Source organism: Artibeus jamaicensis, unplaced genomic scaffold, assembly GCF_021234435.1.
Source record: "Artibeus jamaicensis isolate MK-2021 breed Jamaican fruit bat unplaced genomic scaffold, CSHL_Jam_final scaffold_2693, whole genome shotgun sequence".
Lineage (NCBI taxonomy): Eukaryota > Metazoa > Chordata > Mammalia > Chiroptera > Phyllostomidae > Artibeus > Artibeus jamaicensis.
In genome coordinates, this window is record NW_026522033.1 from 223,550 (window position 1) to 239,742 (window position 16,193).

General features: G+C 47.8%; 1 protein-coding gene across 5 annotated transcripts; it reads right to left on the bottom strand.

Moving 5' to 3' along the window:
- Positions 1-4,494: 4,494 nt before the first annotated feature.
- On the bottom strand, positions 4,495-13,337 carry LOC119060069 (leukocyte immunoglobulin-like receptor subfamily A member 6). 5 transcript variants are annotated; one of them, XM_053656694.1, is made up of 12 exons: positions 13,073-13,337; positions 12,015-12,070; positions 11,858-11,893; positions 11,395-11,679; positions 10,943-11,251; positions 10,585-10,635; positions 10,123-10,179; positions 9,027-9,143; positions 7,138-7,180; positions 6,998-7,050; positions 6,731-6,783; positions 4,495-5,272 (listed from the first exon to the last, which is right to left on the bottom strand). In XM_053656694.1, exons 2-12 carry the CDS (start codon positions 12,046-12,048, stop codon positions 5,159-5,161), a joined length of 1,152 nt encoding a protein of 383 aa, XP_053512669.1. In that variant the 5' UTR covers positions 12,049-12,070; positions 13,073-13,337; the 3' UTR covers positions 4,495-5,158. The 5 variants fall into 5 exon arrangements, with proteins under 5 accessions (XP_053512669.1, XP_053512668.1, XP_053512670.1 ...); XM_053656693.1 differs by lacking the exon at positions 13,073-13,337 and having other exon boundaries at positions 12,015-12,273; XM_053656695.1 differs by lacking the exon at positions 13,073-13,337 and having other exon boundaries at positions 10,123-10,173; positions 12,015-12,270.
- Positions 13,338-16,193: the final 2,856 nt, after the last annotated feature.

Genomic DNA, 16,193 nt, shown 5'->3' on the forward strand with positions numbered 1-16,193 from the left:
CTGTGTCTGAAGAGCTCAGCTCAGCAGAGACACGGTCCCCTCCTCACCGTGCAGTGCAAGTGAGTGTCGCTGTGACAATGAGCACAAAGGAAAAACACAGGGAAACGAGGAAGGAAATGCATCTGTTTTATGGCCCCAGTATCTAAGCTTTTTTTAAATTTCATGTTTTCCATGAACTTCTCTTTTATCTTAGCAATAGCATCCACCCTCTCCTCTCTGAGAGAGAACCTCTGAGTCATTCTTGCTCTCAAAGCCCTTATTCTATGGGTATAGTGGTCTTCCTGGTGTCATAGCTTTGGGCTTGACCTTTGACTTGTTGAGGCAAATTCATCTTTAAATACTTGTGTCCTCTCTGCCTACCTGTGTGAATGAAGCAGGAACATCAGGATCAGATGTTGTCTCCCTTTTTTTTAAGGTAAGAGAAGACTTTTGTGTATGTATTTATGTTTCAATAAATTTAAACCTTCGAGGGCTAGATCATCCCATGGATTCAGTGTCCAGTGGTCTCCGTAGGAATGATGCTTTGGAATTTGTCAGAGTCCTGCCACATTTACCTGTGCACAAGCTACTTTTCCCCAGGGGACTCTGGTTTGGTTTGGTTTGCCACCAGCAGCCACTGTGTTGGTCTTTGCTTTGTCTGAAGGAGCACATCTCTTGCCTGGATAGAGTTCTGTTTCATCTCAGGTACAAACACCTTCAGTTTTCTGTGCTCCCTCTGGTCCTGGAGACCCCACCTATCACCGGCAACCATGTCCCAGAACACAGTGCCTTCCAGACATGATGTCATTCGAGAAGTTCTCTTCCCAACATGCCCCCAAAGTTCAGTGCCAGGAATACCACTCACCTCCTTTTTCTCTTCCATGTTTGTCAGTTATCTGGCATCCAAGTTCATGTGGAAACTCTGGTATGGTGTTCTGGTCTTGAAATATCCTTTTCAGATTTTCATGCTAGCCTATGTAAATGTGTTAGCTCTAGAAAAATATCTGTAAAATGAGCTTCTACTGTCCCAGAATTGTTTGGAAGAACTCACTGCGTATCTCAACAGACCGGGAGTTAATTTTGTGCAATGATTTAGTTTTCAGATGTAAATTTTTGGTAGTTCAATGATGATTCAGATTCTCTATTAACTATCATTATTTTTTGGAGTAAGGGAAGGTTTATCCATTGAGAAGGTGCCCACAGAGGAGGTGGGAGATTTAATTGTACCTCAAAAGTGTCTTAAGAAAGTACAGAGTTCAGGCTTCTTTTACATCAAGGAGAGGGGAACTAGGAGGGGCCAAAGGCGATTGATGACTGCAGACAACTGGGCCCCAGTAGGGGCCCACAGTCTGAAAAAATATGTGCTAGTTGATGAGATACAATTTCTGTCGAGATTCCAGTGGCGTATTTCAAACAACTAGAACAAATATTCCAAAAATTTATTTGGGACCACAGAGGACCCAAAACAGCCACAGTGATCTTGAGAAAGAACAAAACTGGAGGAATCACACTACCTGAAGTCAAACTATATACTTCAAAGCTGTAGTAATCAAAACAGCATAGTACTGGCATAAAAACAGACACACAGACCAATGCAACAGGAGAGAGATCCCAAAAATAAACCCATGCCTTTATGGTCAATTAATATTTGACACAGGAGGCAAGAATATACAATGGTTTTGGGGAAATTGGACAGATCCAGAAAAAAATGAAGTTAGACCACCTTCTTACAACATACGCAAGAATAAACTCAACATTAATTAAAGAGTTAAATGTTACACTCGGAAGCATAAAAATCCTAGAAGAGAACATAGACAGTAAAATCTCAGACAGACATTTCTCATAGCAGGGGAAACATACAAAAAAGATGGACAAATGGGACTACGTCAATCTATTTATTCCAGGGGAAGAAGATTGGATATTAGTCCTTTATCTAAATTGGATAGAGTTTTTCTTTTTAAATTTTTTAATTTATTTTAATTATTGTTCAAGTACAGTTTTCTGTCTTTTAGTGTATCCCATCCTACCCCCTAAAGTTTTTCATAAAGTGTACTTATGTTTATTGTGAGAAGATTTTATTCTAAAATAGAACTGGATGGTATAAGACAGGAAGTCTTACATATGGGTTCTTGGGTAACTCAGTGTGAAGACTGAAAGAGTAATTTCCCACAAATGTGTGACATACAGAAAACTGAAACTACCCTCAACCCCTGAACCTCCACCAAGAGCTTCTTTCCATCTTGAAGACAATGAAGGTGCTGCTTGAAGTTAATCTTCCCACTCATTCCTTACATTTTTTTGTCCATTAATATAGCATCTCCCAAATTCTCAGTGAACTCACCTGTAGCATGCTACAATTTGCCTGTCTCAAATTGCAGTTCTTCTGCTATTCACAAACTAACTCAATTTTTCTTTCAATTTATTTTTTAAAGATTTTATTTATTTATTTTTAGAAAGAGGACAAGGAAAGGAGAAAGAGAGTTAGAGAAACATCAATGTGTGGTTGCCTCTCATGTGGCCCCCACTGGGACCTGGCCTGCAACCCAGGCATGTGCCCTGACTGGGAATCGAACCAGCAACCCTTTGGTTCACAGCCCGCGCTCAATCCACTGAGCTATACCAGCCAGGGCCAATTTTTCATCATTAGAGCGTGCCTCAGTTTACCTCTTGTATTGAAGTTGACACTAAAAACATCTGTGGGATCTATAGTGATGTCTTATTCCACAACTGATATTGGTCTTTGGTACTATATCTCTATTTTTTTGTCCAGTGTTGCTGGAATTTTTACATTTTAACTCATAACTATCAATAACTGAACCTTAAAAAAACAGACTAGAACAGAACAGAATCACAGAAATGAAGATTACATGGAAGGTTATGAGCTGGGGAGGAAGAGGGGGAGAAAGAAGGAAAAGGTACAGAGAATTAGAAGCATAGATGGTAGGTACAAAATAGATGGGGGGGTTAAGAATAGCATAGGAAATATAGAAGCCACAGAACTTATATGTACTAGCCAATGGACATGAACTAAGGTGGAGGAATTTGAGTGGGAGAGGATGTGCATAATCAATAAAATATATTTAAAAAAGAATAGTCATGAATTATTACTTTTGGCTTTATTAATGCTGTGGACTGAATGCTAACATCCTGGCAAATTCTATGTGGAAGCCCTAACCCCCAGAGTGGCTGTCATTTGGAAGTGAGGCCTCTGAGAAGTATGTTAAATAAGGTTATAAGGGTAGAGTTCTGATTTGATAAGACCAGCTTCCTTATAAGGAGAGAAACCAGATAGCTCCTTCTGTCTCTCTTTGTTCTCACACCAATGAAAGCACACAGGAAGAAGGGCCATCCACAAGCCCAGGGAGAGACCCTACCACACACCGACCCTTCTGTCTCCAGAATCAATCTGGGACTTCTACTCTAATAGTTCAGAGCTGTAAACTAGTAAGCATGTGTTGCTCAAACCCCTTGGTCTATGACATTTTGTTATAGAAGCCTGAGCAGAACAATACAGAAATTGGTGCCAAGACTGGGAAGCAGCTTTGGAACTGGTAATGGGAAGTGCACATGCTAGAAAAATTCTAGGTGCTGTAGGATGGACTGCTGGTGGATATATAGACATTAATGGTGATTCCGAGGGGGGGCTCAGAAAGAAAAGAGGAGATATGGAGAAAAAGCCTTCACCTTCTCAGAATACATGATGAGGTGAACAGAATGTTGGTTCGATAGAAATATGGGTGGTAATACCCATTTCAGTGAGTCTTCAGACGAAATGACCAATAAGGTATTAGACAATGAAGAACAGCTGATTTTCATTCTACGGTGGTAAAGAATGTGGCTGCACTGTCTTCAAATGCTTCTAGAAGGCGGAACTTGGGAAGCATAAAGTGGAACGTACCTAAGCAAAATGTTGACATGTGATATTCTGGTAGTAACATTTGAGGGAAGAGAAACAAATTGAAGAATGAATAGTCATGCAAATGGACCCAGAAGTTAATGAGTTAGAAAACCCTTAGCTGCTCATGTGGCTACAAGGGAGAGTGACTCTGGGAGAGCACAGCACAGGTGGGGATGGACTGTCAGTCAGTGAAGAAATGATGGGGTTGTTGGAACGGAAACACCTCTCGGACATGACAGGCTGGGATGATACAGTTACCTGTCTGCGAATGTGTGCTATTATCCTTCAAGGAAAGGCAAGAATGACCTCAGAGTTTATCAGGGCTGCCCCCCTGAGGGGGTGATTCTTGCCCCCCAAGAATCACCTCCTTGGATTCACCAGGGCAGGTGGTCTCCCCTCAAAGCTTTGGGAGTGGGGTTCTCACAAGGAGATAAAGGTGCTAGGCCACTGAGCTGAGCCGTGGGGGTAACACTGCCACCCCAGAATGACTGGAGGGCAGAACATCGGGTCTAACCACAATGCTGTACCACTGAAACTAATGTAAAACACTATTGAAGGTCAACGGTAATTGAACAAGAGTATTTAAAAAAAAAACAACAAAGAAATTGAACCCAAAAGAGAGGAAAGAACGATTTAATTAATGTTGCCTTTCAAGATGTTGAATGTGCCTGGATCCCCTGTCTTTCTGATTTCTCCCTGTTGGAATAGGACTATCTCTCCCATGCCTGCCAAAGTCTTGAATGTCAGAAGTACATAAATTGTCTGGGTTGCAGGTTCACAACTGCAGAGGAATTCCACCCTAAAATGAATCCTATCCCCAGTCTCACCTGTGTCTGATGTAGACAATATGTCAACAAGACTGAACTTTAGACTTGAGAGTTGATACTGGAATGAGTAAAAATGTGGAGCACTGTAGAGTTGAAAGGGATGTATTGTGCATGGGAGAAGGACATGAATTTGGGGGGTTCAGGAGAGAAGAGAATAAAGGGGAGAAAAATGGGACAACTGTAATAGCATAATCAATAAAATATATTAAAGAGAAAAAATAAAAATACAGAGTTCGTAGTTATCTTCCTCTGCAGAATGAGGTGACTTCTAAGGTCTCGTGATATCTTGCTTGCTTACAGAACATCCTCAGACTTGGGGTCAGTAGCTGACTGTCCAAGGGGATAGCCTCTGTGCTATCTGGGGTCCCTGCGGGCCCCCTCCCTGAAGTGTGGGGTCTGGGTCCTCACTTGGGTCTTGGGCTAGTGGATAGCCAGAGCAGCATACACACTGGGCTCATCTTGGGTCTCCACTGATGGGGAGGAACGGGGTGCATTTGCTGCTCGTTTGAGGGTCTTGGCGGTTCAGCTGGGCATAGGTCACATCCTGGGGGTCTTCAGATGGAGTATCCTGGAGGAGGTAGAGAGACAGCTGTATGATTGGGCTGGGGGGAAGCCAGGGCACTGGGAACAGAAATGATCCACATGACTGTCATCTGCCTGCCCTCTCCCAGATGTCTGTCCTTGGCGTCCAGCAATTCCACAGACAAGGCAGAAGGCAGGGCGCACCCCTCTACCTGAGCCCTGAGTGGTCCATCTGGGCATACATCACTTCAGGGCTCTGGGGGAAGGAGGGGTCAAGACATGAGAGGGTGGAACTTCTCTCCTTGCTCCACTTGCCCCTCTTTTTAAAAAAAGATTTTATTTATTTATATTTAGAGAGAGGGGAAGGGAAGGAGAAAGAAAGTTAGAGAAATATCAATGTGTGGTTGCCTCTCATGTGGCCCCCACTGGGGACCTAGCCTGCAACCCAGGCATGTGCCCTGACTGGGAATCGAACTGGCAACCCTTTGGTTCACAGCTTGCACTCAATCCACTGAGTCACACTAGCCAGGGCACCCCTCTTTTGATAAGAATTGGAGAAACAACTCTTTGGGAGAGACTTAACAGTTGTTGTGTGATGTTAAAATGACTGCTGGACAAATAACAGAGATGGCTCCATTGTCTTTGTTTGAGGGTAGGGCTCAGATAAGAGGACAGAGCTGGAAATAACTGTGGATTCATGAACATAGAGAAGATCCAGCTATATCTTGGATTCAATAAATTTTGTTATGTAAAATAGAGAGTTGTCTCAAGGTGAGGTGAAGAAGATAGTCAGTGGGCTTCTCATGGGAGTAGGAGACCAATGCACCTAAATCCACAAGACTGGAGGAAAGGGAGAAAACAGAGATGAAGGAAGTCTAGTCTACAGGGGGCTTTGTGGGAGTCAGAAAAGGCATGCTGGGCCCTGGCCAGTGTGGCTCAGTTGATTGGATTGTCATCCTATAGACAGAAGGGTTTGGGTTCCATCTTCAGTTGGGGTACTTGGGAGAAGGCAACCAACTGATGCTTCTCTCTCTCTCTCTCTCTCTCTCTCTCTCTCTCTCTCTCTCTCTCTCTTATCCTCCTCCTCCATCCTCTCCCTCACTCTCTCTCCCTTCCACTCTCTCTGAAACAATGAAAAGGTGTCCTCAGAGCAGGATAAAAAAAAGGAAAGAAAAGTCACACCAGTCAGATACCACCATTAGGGCATCAAACACTACAAAACTTATTGTACACAAACTGTACAACTATCCACGGAAGCACTATCATCACGAGATATGGATAACGGAGAGTCAAAGAGACCCAAGTAGGGGAACTGAGAAGAAGGGTGCTACCAGGAAAACCCACTGAGAAATGGTGTTCCAACAGTTGGCCATGTCTCTTTCAGGAGAATGAGCACTTTCAGAGGATGCTGAAAACTGAGTCACAGGAGTGGGGAGAAGCATCCTCGGAATTTATCTTATTAACAAGTCTGTGGTGGGTGCCCCAGACAGGGCAAGAGTCTTACCTCATTGTCCATCATTTTGTCCTCTTCAGGTTGGAGACCTCTTATGGAAGAACCTGAAGAAAGACCATATTCTATCTCATGGCAAGATCCCTGGAATCCTTTGATCCTATGCACCCTTCCTGATCTTAGGTGGAGAGACTGCGATTCATCAAGGATCAGGAATGTACTGGGGTCCACACGGATTTAGGATTTGCATGCTTGCTCACACCTAAGCCCAAAACCCTCCCCAGCCACTCCTCCTGCCCCTGTGTCCCACCAAGACCTCACCTCCTCTCTGATTGCATTGGTTCTCCCTTTGAACAGGAGTCACGGAGCTGGAGCTGAACAAGGAGAACAGGAATGTTAGGCAGTGGTGAAGGAGCTATAGGTGGAGAAGTGGTCTAGGGAGGTGTGGGAGAAGAAACTACCTTTTCTGTAGTGCTGTGGTCTTAATTTCAGGGTCTGAAGCACCTGAAAAGAGTTAGGCATTAGTTTCTAAACTACCCCAGAACTACCCCCTCAGCGCTGCATTAAGATCTCAGCAGCTAGGATCCCCCCAGTCCCCACCCCGGGATCCAATGGGAATTCAACGTAAACAAAATTAAATGGCAGCACTCAAAACTTGCATGGTTGATTTAAACAAGTTTTCATGAACCTGAAAGAATATTTTCAAAAGTCTAAGTCTATTCATATTAAATCCCTCATTCTCATAGAGGATGGTATGTAGAAGCCAAGATGAGGATGATAGGTGTGCTTATTTCTAGTGGGCTGTCACTGTGTCTTGGTCTGAGCTGGTACCCACAGTACAAAGACACCTATAACTACTTCTATATCAATTGATGCACATCTATATATAGATTTAATCTACTTGTTTTTAGACAGAGGGGAAGAGAAGGTGAAAGAGAGGGAGAGAAATACTAATCAGTTGCCTCTAGCATACCTCCAACCAAGGACCTAGCAACCTAAGCACGTGCCCTGACCAGGAATTGAAATGTTGACCCCTTGATTTGCAGGATGACACCCAGCACCCTGAGTTACACCAGTGAGGGCTATGTATTTATTTTTATTGAGGTCTTACTGTAACAGACAATGAAAAGCATATGATCTTTATGCAATATTGTACAGAACAGAATTACATGTACTAAGCAATAAACAAGTCTGTTAGAACAAAAAGAGGAACAAACTTTTTTTTTTCTTTGCTTACCTCTATTTTAGACTCCACTTTACTATATTACAGGGGCCAGCAGTTCCCATTCCCACCCCATAAGGTGCTGATTGGCCACAGGAATTCAGCCGATACTGACATGTTGACGCCAAGATCTTTGTCGGAACCAACAAAACACTGCCTCTGCATAACCACTGCCTTCCCCTCTCCTTAGAAAAACTACGGACTTAAACAGAGATGTTAAGATGGTTTTTTAACACAAGAGTCTGCCATCTTTTTGGATCCCCAACACATCAATAAATCTCTTTCCTTTTCACCAGCACCTGTCTCACAAGTCTTTGCTTTTATCACAGCAGGCCACTGAAGCTGTGTTTGGTAACAATACTGACATTTCTTCTTTTAACTGCTTTTTAGAGAGAGAGAGAGGAAGTGGGAGGAGGTGAGAGAAAGAAAGAGAGAAACATCGATTGGGTTGGGCTTCTTGTATGCTCCCAGAGAGGAGATCGAACATGCAACCTGGGTATATGCCCTGACTGGGAATCGAACCCATAACCTTTCAGCTATTGGGATGATATTCCAACCAACTGAGCTGCACTGATTAGGGAAACAATCCTGACATTTTCAGTTCCAACCAAACACCTCAATTTGTCCTAGCCAACTGCTTCTACACATTTTTAAATACCTCATGTGCATTTAACCCCATGTATTTACATATTTTCTGAAAACAATGGAATTCCCAACTACCTCAACCCCAACCCCTATTCTTCACCACCTTGCCCACACCCCACTGCCCTTGCCTGCAGGATGACAGTGACGCCTCCTTGTGGCTCCCCTCCCCCTCACCAGCATGGTCCTTCAGGTTCTGGGTACACCCCTGCTACCTCCACACAGGACCCCTGTCATCATCACCACACTTCCATGGGAACTCAGATCCCTGTCCCAAGAAGATTATGAAGAAAGTTGGGATAGAAAGAGTTTTCTAGAAATGGTTGATGAATTAGGAAAATTTTCAAAAGCGAACATTGTGGGGTTGTGTGTTTTTTTGAGCCATATTTTGGCTGGTGCCCTAGGGAGCCACTTCCCAGGTCTTTAGAGGAAGGTCACACCTCTCCTGCAGACCAGGTAGACCAGATCTCCCCATCTTCTACTCACCTGACTTTCTGAGTTTCTTCTGGTGCTTGAGGAAGAAGAGGAGGAAAAGAAGGAAGCAGAGCAGCAGGACGAAAGTCACAGAGACTCCGATCAAAATTTTCTGGTACTTTTGAAGACCTTGGACACAAGGATGTCATAGATGAACTGATAATGCCAGTTAAATGAGCACCAACTGTGTGCCAGGCATGTTTGCGGGGGGGTTCTGTGAATTAATTGCCTCTAACCCTCATAACAATCAAGCCAAATGTGAATGCCAGTCCACCTCCACTGGTTTTACAAACACAGAAACTGAGGCTCAGAGAGATCTGTTGGGTGTCTCTGGTTATCTAGTTGAGAAGTGGCAGAGCTGGAATTTGAACCCAGGACTGTGGGTTCTCTTCTGCTCCGTTCATATTGCCCCACCAGACAGACACCAGCTTTGGGTTCTCAGGGCTGCTCCCCTGGTTGGAATGGCCTGTCCCCTGGCCCCCAGGGGCCCCAGCCCTGTCCTTTATCTAGAGCTTAATGTGTCTTTCCACTGTCACCCCTACTCACCAACCCATCAGAGGCTGTGGGGGACCTAAATGAGACCCCTCAGAGCCAGGGTCTCTGTGCAGTGACCTCTGTGACCTCCCCCATCCCCATGTCCAGCGAAGATCTGTCCTCTGTCCTGCAGACCCCACACTGTTGACTGGGGCCCCCTTGAATGTTTCTGAGTTTATATCTGGGAGGGGACACGAGGATGGAGCTGCTATTGCCCGAGCACCCTCCCCATGCTGGGGGCTCCCCTAAATCTCTTAGCAGACCTGTGAGGGGGGCTGGTAGGAGCCATGTTTTACAGACAATGAAACTGGAACTCAGAGAGGGAATGTGGCTCGTCCCAGGTCTCACAGCCAGGAAGCAGCAGAGCTGGGACTGACATCCCGTAGAGCCTGGCTTCCAAGACCTTGTGGATTTTGGTTTGATTTTGTTGGTTTTCCTCCAGTAAGAATGGGCTGAGCACCACAGGGGGATTAAAGAGCACTCAGGATGCCACCCCGGTTGTGGCCCTGTTTGTCCCTAATGCCCCAAACACCTGACACCACCTGCTATTTACTTTTTCAGACCAGCACGGTACCTGCAGAGTCAGAAGGGTGGTGTCCTTTGAAGTCTAAGACAGGATTCTTCTCTGTGGCTCAGGGAGAAACGAAGGCTTAGTTGGAAAGGGACCTGTCCAAAATCACCGTCTGAGGGAGCACTGAGACCACACCAAGTGCATCCCACCCCAGACATCCTAAGTCAAGGACAGGGAGGAGAAGGGCAGGGGCTGCTGTCTCCCTACTTTACCTTGACTGCACTTATCCCAGGCTGGTCCCTACTTCTCCCTCTGCTGTGACCACGGCACCCCTCATCTTCCCTCCTCAGAGTCTGCAGACACCTGCAGTTCAACTCGACTCACTGCTTCATCTCCACTCACCTCCCAGCCTCCCCTGGACACAAGGACTTCCTTGAGTTTTTGAGGGACATGAGAGCCCCTGAGTGACTCAGAACCACCCTGGGCTGGTCTGTGCTCCCCCTGAGCAAAGACCCCGTGACTCACCAGCTGTGGAGACGTGCCCTGGGGGTGGGGGACTGGAGACCACAGGGGGTCCTGGGAAAAAGACAGGAGAAGGGTAATGTGTAGAGCACCCCTCCCGACCAAGAGATGTTTTATTTGCTCACACTCATCTCCTGTGTCTGCTGTGGGTCCCTAGCAAGGTCCTCCCTCCTCACACCTGGAGAATCCAGTCATAGGCAAGATGAAGGGGCAGGGAAGGGCCCTTTGTGCTCCCTCCCTATGAAGGGTGGGTCCCTGAATGAATGGACTTCTCCTCACTCTGGTCTTAGATTGGTCCTATTCTGGGCAGCACCCTGAACCAAAACAAGGACATGGAGTGGTCAGGACTGGGGCTCCCTACCTGAGACCAGGAGCTCCAGGGGGTCACTGGGTAGTGACCACAGCTGGGGAGTGGACCTGTAGCAGCCATAGCATCTGAAAGTCCCGGTCTGTCTGGGTACCATGGAGCCCACAGGGAACAGGGCCTGGACCTGCCCACTGGGGTGTCTTTGTGAGTCCAGGGTCCAGGAGAGCCTGTCTTCGCCTTCCTTAGTCAGAACAAACATGCCAAATCCCTCATCTGAGTGACATTTGAGAGTCACATTCCCTCCTGAGGTCACCACAGGGCTGGGCAGGGCTGAGAGGCTGGGTTTGTTGTAGTAGTAGTATCCTAGGAGAGAAGGAGGCAGTGTGTGAAATGGGGCTCACACCTCCCTCACCCCCCCGAGGGCTGGGCTGTGAGGGGGAGACACCCTGAGAGCATCCCCCTTCCTGAGGGTAGATCCTGGGGCTGGGACCCTGGTGTCCACTCACCTGTCACCACCAGCTCCAGGGGATCACTGTGCTCTGACCAGACACCTTGGCTGAGATAGTAACACTGATATCTCCCTGCATGTTCCTGTGTCATCAGTGTGATGGAGAACTTGGCCTCGTTCCCAGGACCCAGTGGGCTCTGTCTGTCCCAGGACCCTTGGCTTCCCTCTTTATGCAGACGAAACTCCTGGGCCTTCAGGATCCCCTGACACCAGATGGTCACAGGGCTCCCCCAGGGGATCACAGAGCCTGGCTCAGCCCAGAGGGTGGGTTTGGGGAGGGTCCCTGGAAGGAATCAGAGTCTAGGTCAGAACATTTCCTCCTCCCAGTGCCCAGCTCTCAGCCCCCAACATCTCAGATGTCCTTCATCTGTCATCCCACAAATGCTGTTCTTCATCCCCAACTTCCCAAGGACTGGTCCCCAGGGGGGAATGACACCTGGGATCCCTGGGGACAGACTCACCTGCCTGCACTGGGGTCCTCAGGCCCAGGCTCAGCCCTGCAAGAGAGTCCCTGTGAGAGATCTGCCCTGAGTCCTGAGCAGACCCCTCTTCCCTGGGAACCTCCCAAGTCCTGGGGTCCTGACAGAGCAGGGCTTCCCCTCCCCCCTCACATCTCACCCAGGCAGAGAAGGGCCGTGAGGGCGGGGGGCATGGTGTCTCCTCTCTGAACCAAGCTGTGCAGAAGGAAGAGACCACAGACTCCTCAGTATAGACAGACTCACAGGGTGTGGCCACTGGGAGGCTGGCCCTACTGGTCACAGGGTTGTCACGTCAGCAGCCCCTCAAGAAGAGGAACAGTGTCTTCCCAGAAGCCTGGTTTTGTTTCCAGGATCGAGCAGCAAACTGCTCCAGAGCCTCCTGAGATGCCCCTTGCAGGTGGGTGACCCAGGGCATGTCCTTCCAGGTCAGAGGTTCCCCCACGGGTCTCCTTCCCCCTCCACTCGGCCATCACACCCTCCCTGTGGGTCCTCCCCATGCACAGTGGCCACCAGGCCCTGGAGATGAGTCCGGAAGACGGGGGTCCCTGTGCCTGCAGAGCTCAGCTCAGCAGAGACACGGTCCCCTCCTCACTGTGCGGTGCAGGCGAGTGTCACTGTGACAATGAGCACAAAGGACAGACACGGGGAAGTGAGGGAAGGACTCACGCCCCTTTCCCTGGCCCCAGAGTGTGGTGTTCTTTCTATCCCAACTCCATTCATGAACTGTCTTTTCTTTCTCTCTCTCTGTCTGCCTTTTTTCTTCTTTTTTTTCCAATACTGTCTACCTCACCGTCCTGGAAACAAGCCTCTGAGTCATCTGGCTGCTCAGTGTCCCTTGTGCCTCAGGAAGAGTTCTCTTCCTGTATCTGTGACCCTGCGTGTAAGCTTTAGGGGCCTTTTATCTGGGTTAGAGGTTTCTTCTCAAAATGTTTAATTTATCTATTGGTTTCATTGTAGGTGGGGCTGAGGGACCTGTTGAGAAAGGGAGAGAGAAGGAGAGAGAGAGAGAGAGAAATTGATTGGTTGTTCCACTTATTGATGCATTCATTGGTCACTTCTTGTTGGATCCCTGACCAGGGATTGAACCCACAACCTTGACATATTGGGATAATGCTCTAACCAACTGAGCTACCCCGCCAGGGCATTCGAGGTTCATTTTTTTCTTAAGCAAAAGATGACCGTTGTGTAAATATTCACCTCTCATCTGCTGCCTGGGAGGCCCAGATAATAATCTCTTGTCTGTTTCCTTGTTTGGCTCATGCTGTCGCAAATTCCTCTCCTCAGAGCGGCTGCCGGTGTCCCGGTTCCTGGTTCCGGGGAAGGTCTGGGTCACGGTTCCCCGGCAGACCAGGTGCAGACAGGAGAGGCTCCCGGCTTCAGCCTCCACAGTGCAGAGAAACATGTACCGTGTCCACCTCAGAGCCCCGGTCTGCTTCAAATACCTGAAGTGCTACTTACGACACTTCTGAAACAGGAAGAAGTAGTCACTTTCTGGAAAAGAGAAGTGAAAGTTCCCCAGATAGTCAGAAAACCACAAGAAAGAACAGAAAGAACAGAGAACAAAGCTGAGTAGCAGCCAGTGCCCGGAGCCAGCAGGGTCGTAGGATGGAAACTCCCACTCCTGCAGGCCGGGGGGGGGGGGGGGGGGCGGCCAGGGACCCCAGGTTCTCACAGGAGGGGGGCAGGCACAGGGTTGGCTCTGCTCACTGACACGTTCGCCCTGAGTCATCATCTCCCCCGTGTGTGTGTGTGTGTGTGTGTGTGTGTGTGTGTGTGTGTGAAACAGATTTTTTTGCTGGGTTTTTTTATGACGTGACTGGGTGTCCCCCATGTGAGCATGAGGTCAGCATTACCCATCCCTGCCTAACACAATGCTCAGCAGGTGCTGAGTCTGAGGGAGTGGACGCCATGGGGCAGGGGCCGTGTCCACTGGAGCCCTGGTCAGTCTGACTCCCAGGACAGCCCTGGAGAACCCAGGGGGGACCAGGTGTGTAAGGGGAGGAGCTCCTACAAGAGTGGACAGTGGAGAAATCCTAATGGTAACAGACAGAACTATGGACACCATCTACTGACACTGGGAACTGTCACACGAAATGAAAGAAAGCCAGTAGGAAACATGAGAGGAAATTTAACTTAAGCATGTTTAAATATCTGTAAAAATACAGAGGGATATTAAATGTTTCAGGCAATAGTGTGGATTATATTACAGAAGAATAGGAGACGGTTGAGAAGATTTAGAAATTTTAGAGGTGAACAACACAACAGAATGAACACATTCAAAACATGAATCCCGCCCTGGCTGGTGTAGCTCAGTGGATTGAGCTCAGGCCTGAGAAGCAAAGGATCCTAGTTCAATTCCCAGCCACGGCACATGTCTGGGTTGCAGGCCAGTTCCCAGCAGGGGACACACAAGAAGCAACCATACATTGATATTTCTCTCCCTCTCTCCTTCCCTTCCTCTCTAAAGATAAATAAACAAAATCTTTTTAGAAAAGTAAAAAAAAAGAAATTTTAGAGGTGAACAACACAACAGAATGAACACGTTCAAAACATTAAACCCATCAAGGACTAGACTCAGCTGAAGAAACATTGATGAAAACAGAGTATGACGTTGAAGAAATTTCCAGAATGAAGTGCGCAGAGACCAGAAGTGGAGATTCAAGATACTTGGAGACCAGAATTAGGACAAAGCACATGTATTACAAGTTAGAAGGAAAGAAGTGAAAACCTAGTAATAGTGCAAGAGATAAATAGTCGAACCCTTTACAGAGTTGAGGAAAAACCAACTAAGTGTTAGGGTGCATATGTTTAAAAATAAAATCTGTGCCCTGGAAGGTGTAGCTCAGTGGATTGAGTGCCCACTCGTGAACCAAAGGATTGCTAGTTCGATTCCCAGTCAGGACACAGGCCTGGGTTGCAGGCCAGGTCCCCAGTAGGGGGCGTGAAAGAGGTAACCACACATTGATGTTTATCTCTTTATCCTTCCCTTCCTGTCTCTCTAAAAATAAATAAATAAAATCTCTAAAAATGAGGAAATAGATAAAATAAGATTATGTGTCTGTTTACCTGCTTCTCACGTGCTATTTTTTTCTTTCTGAAAACCAGAAACTATCAAACATAGGTTGTTAGTTTACCCCACGCATACTTCCGATATGTGGGGGTGAAGAGTGTAGGGGAGAGACTCAAGTGTCCGTCTCTGGGTGTACCATTCTATGAGGCTGGAACTTCAGGAACCTTAAAATATCCTACATATTCAAGATACCATGAAGTCAAAAGGCGGAAAAAACACACTCTGACATGAATATAAGCTAGTAAAAGTAATCAGGAGTTATTGATATTCAATCACCACAGCTACACGATGAAACAAACAAAAGAGGAAATCTATGAATTTGCTAGGAATTGCATTTCAAATAAGGGTCCAACATAAATGAACCTGTACCCTCACCCCAGGTGGGAAATGGATGGACGCGGTGCGTCCTCCCTGACACTAAGGGGTCCATACACAGCAAAACCCCAGCCGTCCTCAGCTCACGTAAGCCCAGGTCATGCTGTCCATAAAGGGGACCCAAGAACTAGGGGGCTCTGGTTCAGGGCAGGAGCACAGATGGGCCCAGGATCCCTGTCATTCTACAAAGGGCCCAGCTAAGGAGAGCGAGGATGTCTCAGAAAGTCAGCGGGAAAGGACCTTCCGAGGACAGGTCTGGGGAACGAGCGCCATCTCACAGGGAGGAGACCCAGCTCCCAGCAGGACGCAGACACCTTGCAGGCAGCGCGCCTTCCCTGGAGCAGCCCCCACCTCCCCGAGACTGGCTCAGACCCGAGCAGAGAGGGGGCGGCGCTTCCCTGGAGAGGAGGGGCCCCAGGGGGAGCAGAGGGAGCTGGACCCCTCCATCAGTGAGGTCCGTCTGGGGACAGGGGAGGGCGGGACTATCCCTGCCCAGCCCTGTATGTGGGAGACCAGGTGAGTGGCCCTCGTCCTGTCCTGGGTCCAGGCCTCGCGGGGACCCAGCGCGGGTTCAGCGGGGCCACACACTGGGCGTCTCAGAATCAAGCTGCGTCTCCCCAACAACGGAGCCCACCGCCTGCCGGGCTGGGCTTCCCACTCTCGAGGCGTACTTTGGGTGAAGTGTCAGGAGTGAGGTCAGAGGCTTGTCAGAAACCTCTGCCCCAATTTTTGGAAGCTGGGAGGCTTCCTGAGACCCCAGAGGGTCGGAGGCCAGGCTCCGGAGACTCCCCGCGCTGCTGTGACAAATGCGCACCAGTGTGGTCGCTCACTGCTCACAGTCCTGGAATGTGTGATCTCGGGGTCCAGGAGGTG